This window comes from Rhincodon typus, chromosome 2 (assembly GCF_021869965.1).
Source record: "Rhincodon typus isolate 14 chromosome 2, sRhiTyp1.1, whole genome shotgun sequence".
NCBI lineage: Eukaryota > Metazoa > Chordata > Chondrichthyes > Orectolobiformes > Rhincodontidae > Rhincodon > Rhincodon typus.
The window spans coordinates 27,859,495-27,867,638 of NC_063333.1; the positions used below are offsets into that span (position 1 = coordinate 27,859,495).

The window sequence follows — 8,144 nt, forward strand, 5'->3', positions numbered from 1 at the left end:
AAAAAAAAATTCTGAAGAAGGGTCTAGGCCCGAAACGTCAGCCTTCCTGCTCCTCTGATGCTGCTTGGCCTGCTGTGTTCATCCAGCTGTACACCTTGTTATCTCAGAAACTAAATATGATCCTGGAGGAGCTACATATGACAAAAGCAGAACAATTACCACATCAAGTGCTGTTCCAAAAAACTGAAGCAAAGTTTGCTGTTCTGTTTAATAAATGTTAAAAATTAAGCAATTGTTTATTTCTCAAATACGTTTAAAATCTGCAGCCTAGAATATTCACTACACGCAAACATAATTCTTGATCAAGTACATTGTGTTGCGTTCTGTAATGTTCATGACATATGTTAAGATAGAATGAAGAACCAAAAGATAAGTTAAAATAAATAAAATGTTCCAACAAAGAGTCAAAAGACTAGAAATGTTAACTCTGCCGGACCTGCTGAGATTTTCTAGCAATATCTGTTTTTCAACTAAAAGATAAACTTGTACTTCTATAACACCTTTCATGACTACAGGATGTCCTAAAGAGTTTTACATCAATGAAGTACTTTTAAAATGCAGTCACAGTTGTAATGAAGGAAACTTGGCAATCAGTTTTGAACACATTGAGGTGCCAGGAACAACAGGGTAATAATAACCAAATAATCTGTTTTAGTGATGCTGGGTGAGCAGCAAATATTGAGAGAATTCCATTGTTCCTTTTGAAAGTAGTGCCATGGAATCCTTCATTTCAATATGAAACAGCAGACAAGATGATCATTTAATGACTCCAACAATGCAGCAGCTCCTTGGTATTGTATTCAAGCATCAGTAGATTCTATGCCCAAGTTTTAAACCCACAAACATCTGCTTTATGATGAGTGATACAACTTGACCACAATTAACATCTAGTTAAATACTTACTAACCAGTTAATGTTAAATTCAGTGATTTTGCCTTTAGCCAACTGCCAAACTTAACTGTAGGTGAATCATTTGTTTCTTCCCTATCTTCTTGCCCTGCCAATTAAGTTTTGACACACTTAGTTAACATATGGATAGTACTGTACTGTTGCAATAAATTACTTTGAAAGCTACCAAAATATGTCAAAACTTTTAGATTTCTCAAAAGCTTTCATTCATGTCCCTAAAGTGAGTAGATAACATGATGCATTTTTGTTTATTTTTTTCACAGAAATTATAGAATTAGCTATTTCAATATGGAGAGTATGTATAGTGTTTTGAAGATGTGCAGGCACTGAATTCACATTAACATCTTTCCAGTCATAACTCATTTCCTTTATTGTCAACCTATTGGCAATTTTTTTTGTTAACTACTTATCTAATTGCCAGGTAATTTTGTGATTGTCTCAGATTCAATGGTCACTTTTGATTGAGCCTTCTATGTTCTAATATTATAAGTTAGGATTATCTGCAATATCACGTCAGCTAAATCACCTCCTTTAATCATTAAGTGCTCGTATCAGCATAACTAACGTTAATAAAATAATTTCATTATTGTGTTGAGGATTGTGGGCTCAAACCTCACTCAAGAATCTGAACGTATAATTCTAGGGGAAGGGCTTTTGTGGTGCAATGGTAGTATCCCAGCTTTTGAGCCAGGCAGCTTGCATTTGAGTCCTGCATGCTCTCAAGGCATGTCAGAATATGTCTGAACAAGTCAAAGTATCTACAAGCAGCCAGGACGGCTCTTGTGGTGCAGTGGCTATGTCCCTACATCTCATCCAGGACGTCAGGGTTCAGAAGCTACTTACTTCAGAAGTGTGTAATAATCTCTCTGAACAGTTTGATTCGGGAAATATCCATAATTCTAGGGCATGTTATTATGAGATTGTCAGGTGTTTTGGATGAAATATGGAAATCAAGTGTATGTCATGTGCAGATGTCATAGATCTGGTGGAACAACTAAGAAAATGCAGGGATTTCTCCAATAAACAAATGAATGAATGAATGATTTATTGTTACATATATCTTTAAGATATAGTGAAAAGGTGTTTTGCAGACCAATCTTCTACATTCAAACAACACAGAATTAGTAAATATTCATCTCCCAACTGTTTGTACAATCTTCCTGTAAACAAATAACTACTGTAGAGATATAAGGCACTATATATTCACTTTCTTACTTTATTTTTGTAAAGTAGCTTCCTTGTGTCACAAAAAGAAGGAGGATGAGAAAACTACTGATATAATGTCTCTACTACAATAGGAGGTATTTCTCTGAAGTCAGGAAGATGATACATATTGGGTGTCGGACAACACAGAGACTCCCTAATGCTTGTCTGCTTCACCTGAGCATGAAATCTTTCCCTTTCTCTTATACTCCTGAAAGTGGCATGTGAGGCAAAGGAGGATGTTGCAGTGAAACCTAATCCTACCATAACTGACATCCAAAGGAAAATTTACTGTCTACCAAATAGGAGTCTCTCCCTCTCCATCACAAAGGTACTGAAGCCAAATGTAGTGCTGCCTCATCTGAGCTTGCTCAGTTCAGGTCATGAATTGAACCTTGGACCTTTTTGGCTGGACCATCATTTGCTTCCTGTGATAATGAATACAAAGGAAATTGGAAGATATTCTTTCTATATCACTTGGGAACCTCTCATTTCAGAATGTATTTAACAAGATGTTGCTAAACTTTAAAGGGTTCAGATAAGATTTACAAGGATATTGCCGGGGTTGGAAGATTTGAGCTATACAGGGGAGGCTGGATAGGCTGGGGGATCTTTCCCAGGAGCATTTAGCGGCTATAAAATCAGGAGGAGGGGCATGGATAAAGTGAATAGCCAAGCTCTTTTCCCTAGGGTGGGGGAGTCCAAATCTAGAAAGCACAGGTTTATGGTGAGGGGGGAAAAATTTAAAAGCAACCGAAGGGGCAACATTTCCATGTGGGGTTGGTGCATGTATGGAATGAGCTGCCAGAAGTGGCAGCTGATACAAGAAGGTGGAGGCTAGTACAATTACAAAATTTTAAAAGGCATCTGGATAGGTATGCAAATAGGAAAAATTTAGACGGATATGGGCCAAATGCTGGCAAATGGGACAAGGTAAGTTCAGAATATCTGATCAGCACTGACAAGTTGGACCAAAAGGTATGTTTCTGTGCTGTATAACTCTATGTATTTTTAAATGAATTTGAAATGGTAAAACTGACTGGAGTTTACACTCTAAAACAGATAACTTCAGGAGTTTACTTCAGAAACACCCAAAAGTGTAGGAAACACTCTACACAGCTACAACATTTCATTTAGAACAATCTTGTGCTAACATAATATAACTTTTTAAGATTTTTTTCATTACTCATTTTACTTGCCATCATTATAGTTAGGTTTGTGGTACTTGTATCAGAACATGGCAAAAGATTGTAACATTGGCGGTTGGTGGACTGTACCTATCTGTTGATTAAAGCATTTTTTTCAAAGACGCTGTCCTTATAGCAGATCCCCACCCTGTGTTTTTAAGCAGCTTTTTATTTTTCTATGATATTATGAATGAAAGCTAGTTCAAATATGATCGCTGCACTGCATCTTTAGTAACTCCTTTATTGAGAAACACATTCACCAGCGAATTCACTTTGCACCGAATGTCATCAGCTTATTAAAAATAAGTATTTGTTAAATATAGTGCTTCGAACATTAAGATTGGAAGGACAGCATAGAAAGCGGAGGCGTCCAGTCTTCAGATACTTACGCAGTGTCTAATCCCTGTACTATTTCGGAGCTGCTACTAATGTTACTCACTGTGTAGTAACGTATATATATGAACAGCGTGGCTCCCATTAATCATGTGTAAAGGCATCATATCAGGCCATTTCACAGTATCCAAAAACATCACGTCTAAATGCTTTGCGATATTTCTGTGAGAATGAAATAGCGAAGGAGTCGTTGTGGGTCAGTCAGTTGAGTTTAGGATGGGGTGTGGCGGGGGAGTCGGGGGGTGCAGAATGTGAATTGATAGAATTCGGACTGCACTTCGAGTCTAGGGACGCTCAACCCAGCTCCAAAAAAGATGCATAAACCACGATGAGGGTCCTCACGCTGAACTGTTTCGCACTTTCAAAAATACAGCACGAATAAATAAACGCTAACATTAAAGTGGAGTTTTGGCCATCGCTGAAATACATAGGCGAGTGTGATGAAACGACGGGGGCAGTACTGAAATGTACAAAACAGAAAAAAAGACGAAAGTTTTTATCAAAGTTCATTCGAAACGGGGCACGTCTACAATCTTTAAACTTGCTGCAGTGTCTGCCCGTTCAGACTCTTAAAGCGTAACTAAAACTTGCTCAGTTGTAAACTCATAGCAGGACACGCGGATCAGCAATCACTTATTTACAATCCCTCGCTCGAATCCCGTCCTATTTTCGCGCTGTTTATATTTCCCTCCACTGCAAAAAAAGAATCTAGCAAAACCTACCACCTGCTCTCTTGTTACGAGACAGAAAATGCTGGAGATACTCAGCAGGACACCTCTACATTGTTCTTTATTTTTTTCCTTAATGCCCATCGCCTTTAACTAACTCGAGTTTCCGTTCTTAAAGATGCAGCAGACCCACCTTCTGCGTGGGTCCCTGGTCGAATGAAACATCGGCGCTTCAATTCAAACAAAAAAACCCAAACAATTCCTGTTCGAGGGGGAGGGAGCTTTAAAGACAGCCCCCTGCGAGGAACTAACAAGCGAACATTAACCTGCTAAACGCCCAGCCCCTCTGGAAGCTGTCACTGTGGGATTCTTCTCTGAGGCGAGAATGGATTGACAGACGCTGTGTCTCCCCCCACTCTCCCTCCGCCCCTGTCACCGTGTGATTGGTAACCCGGGCCTGGGAGGGGGTGGGATTTGGCTTGTCTCACGTTATAAATACACAACAGTATTAGGTTCTCTGCACTCGGTGATCACTTAATGCGACGCGCCGCTGATATTTAGTCCTGGAGAATTTTGTGTGGTTTTGTTTTGGGGAAGGGTTGGAAGAGGAGGGCCACAACAGTCTGAAAGCAACCCACCTTCCAAGACCCAGTACAACGTGGGCCTGCGTTCCCTTAACCAGCCAAAAAGAAGCAGCAGCCCGGGTCGTCTTAAAGAAGCAAAAGTTAGGAGGAACTTGTGTGAAGTTTTTGTTTTGGGAGGGGTGAGAAAAGGGTACAGTTGTGCCCAGCTTAATCAGATAGGCCTGCGTGAGCTGGGGGGTGGAAAGCTCATGTTTTAGTGGCTCATCCTCTGCATGAAGTGGACCGCAGCCCGATGCCCAGGCTGAATGTGTGTTGGCTGTTGATCCGCGTGTCGTTCTGAGATCCGGACTGAGGAATTGGAGGGGAGCAGGAGGCTGGCGGCTGCTCCTGGGGGTCGGGGGCGGGGGAAGAAGAGGAGAAGGAGACAACTTGCACTTTGCAGCTGGGACTCGAGGATTTTATCTTGGCGTTTGTTAAAAAGAAAAAAAAGTTTTTTTTAAAAAAAAAGAATCGGTGCTGGTGTGAAACAATTTTTTTTTTCTTTTTTTTCAAAAAAAAATAAGAATAAAAACCAAGCCTGGAGGGTCTGAGGAGGTTGCAATGGAGTGCTGCTACCTGCTGGAGCTGCTATTGGCCGTGGCGTTACTGCAGAGGTCGAGCGGAGCGTCGGCCGCTAAGGAGTTGTCCTGTCAGGAGATCACCGTGCCTCTGTGCAAAGGCATCGGCTACAACTACACCTACATGCCCAACCAGTTCAACCACGACTCGCAGGACGAGGCGGGCCTGGAGGTGCATCAGTTCTGGCCGCTGGTGGAGATCCAGTGCTCGGCGGACCTGCGGTTCTTCCTGTGCAGCATGTACACGCCGATCTGCCTGGAGGACTACAAGAAGCCGCTGCCGCCGTGCCGCAGCGTGTGCGAACGGGCTAAGGCCGGCTGCGCCCCCCTCATGCGGCAGTACGGCTTCGCCTGGCCGGACAGGATGAAGTGTGAGCGGCTACCCCGGCAGGGACAGCCCGAGACACTGTGCATGGATTACAACCGGACCGAGGCGACCACGGCGGCTCCGCTCTTCCCCCACCGCCCCCGGGCTCCTCCTGCGGCGGCAGCGCCTCCGGCCGCCGCTCCCCCGGGGCCCGGGGCCAGCCACCGGCCTGCCGTTCCGCCGCAGCGGCCTCCTGCCCGCTGCGAGCCGGGCTGCCACTGCCGGGCCCCGATGGTGCCGGTGCGCAGCGAGCGCCACCCGCTCTACAACCGGGTGAGGACGGGCGAGGCGGCCAACTGCGCTGTGCCGTGCCACGACCCTTACTTCACGGCGGACGAGCGCAGCTTCACCGCCTTCTGGCTCGGCCTGTGGTCGGTGCTGTGCTTCGTCTCGACCCTGGCGACGGTCGCCACCTTCCTGATCGACATGGAGCGCTTCCAGTACCCGGAGCGGCCCATCATTTTCCTGTCTGCCTGCTACCTCTTCGTGTCGGCCGGCTACCTGGTCCGCCTGGTGGCGGGGCACGAGAGCGTGGCTTGCAGCCGCCCGGCCGCCCCCTTGGAGCCGCACGTCCACTACGAGACCACGGGGCCCGCTCTGTGCACCTTGGTCTTCCTGCTGGTCTACTTCTTCGGCATGGCGAGCTCCATCTGGTGGGTCATCCTGTCCCTCACTTGGTTCCTGGCCGCCGGCATGAAATGGGGCAACGAGGCGATCGCCGGCTACTCCCAGTACTTCCACCTGGCCGCCTGGCTGGTGCCCAGTGTGAAGTCCATCGCCGTGTTGGCTCTCAGCTCGGTGGACGGAGACCCGGTGGCCGGCATCTGCTACGTGGGCAACCAGAACCTGGACAACCTGCGGGGCTTCGTGCTGGCCCCCTTGGTCATCTACCTGTTCATCGGCACCATGTTCCTCCTAGCCGGCTTCGTCTCGCTGTTCCGCATCCGCAGCGTCATCCTCAAGCAAGGCGGCACCAAGACCGACAAGCTGGAGAAGCTGATGATCCGCATCGGCGTCTTCACCGTGCTCTACACCGTGCCCGCCACCATCGTGGTCGCCTGCTACTTCTACGAGCAGCACAACCGGCCGCACTGGGAGCTCACCCACAACTGCTCGTGCCTGAGCGAGCAGGAGGCCCGCCGGCCGGACTACGCCGTCTTCATGCTCAAGTACTTCATGTGCCTGCTGGTCGGCATCACCTCGGGCGTGTGGATCTGGTCAGGCAAGACCCTGGAGTCCTGGAAGGCCTTCTGGACGCGCTGCTGCTGGGGCAGTAAAGGCACCGGCGGCTCCATGTACAGCGACGCCAGCACCGGACTCACCTGGAGATCTGGCACCGCCAGCTCCGTGTCTTACCCCAAACAAGTGCCGTTATCCCAAGTTTAAAACTGTGGAACACTCTCTCTCTCTCTCTCTGTCTCTGAACCCAGCATCTTATTAAAATGTTAATGGACTTCTAATGGTATCCATTAGTCATAAGTGAAGGACTGACCGGAACAGTGTACCTGGCACTGATGCTTCACGAATCTTAACCATTTTTATGCACACGGCGTCCATTAGCTGTCCAAATGTGAGAGGGAAACGAATTTCTATCGTGTCCATGACCAGAAACGTTTCAGCCAGTCGCGATTTTATGATCATGCAAGGAGTCGATTGTTCACTTTTAATTGATGACATTTATGAAAATAATTTAAATAGAGGAATGAATGGCGTACTTGACACAAATCTTAGTGGTGAAAAGCCTGGGTGCATCAACCTGCCTTAAAATCCTTTTTTTTTAAGTATCCCCAAGTAATACGGGTTTCATGCAAAGTTGTATTTATATAATTATTTGTACTATGAACACAAATCTGTAAATTGTGTACATAACAAAAGCGTTTTTTGAGGTATATTCAGAGTATGTACATTTTTTTGTATATATAAAAAAAAGTTTAGTGGTTGCCTTTGCAGGAGCACCAGAATTATTTGAAACAATTATTCTATTTTGACAATAAAACAACTTTGATTTTAATTACTTTTGGAACACTCTCGGCAAATTTTATTTTCTGAGCGGGGGGGCCAGGAGTGGGAAGAGAAATGTGCATTTTACTGGTGGGTAGTTTGTTGAGATGTCAGTTTAGGAGCAACTGAATATTTTAGTAATTGTTGAACTTTTTACCTGGCTGCCTACTGGCTGAGTACATAATTTCTTAAACGAGGCTCAATTCAATAGGGTT

General features: G+C 45.4%; 1 protein-coding gene across 1 annotated transcript; it reads left to right on the forward strand.

Moving 5' to 3' along the window:
- Positions 1 to 4,868: 4,868 nt before the first annotated feature.
- On the forward strand, positions 4,869 to 7,942 carry LOC109935381 (frizzled-8). The gene is made up of 2 exons (XM_020534017.2): positions 4,869 to 5,084; positions 5,508 to 7,942. The coding sequence occupies exon 2, from the start codon at positions 5,545 to 5,547 to the stop codon at positions 7,312 to 7,314; it is 1,770 nt and encodes a 589-aa protein (XP_020389606.1). The 5' UTR covers positions 4,869 to 5,084; positions 5,508 to 5,544; the 3' UTR covers positions 7,315 to 7,942.
- Positions 7,943 to 8,144: the final 202 nt, after the last annotated feature.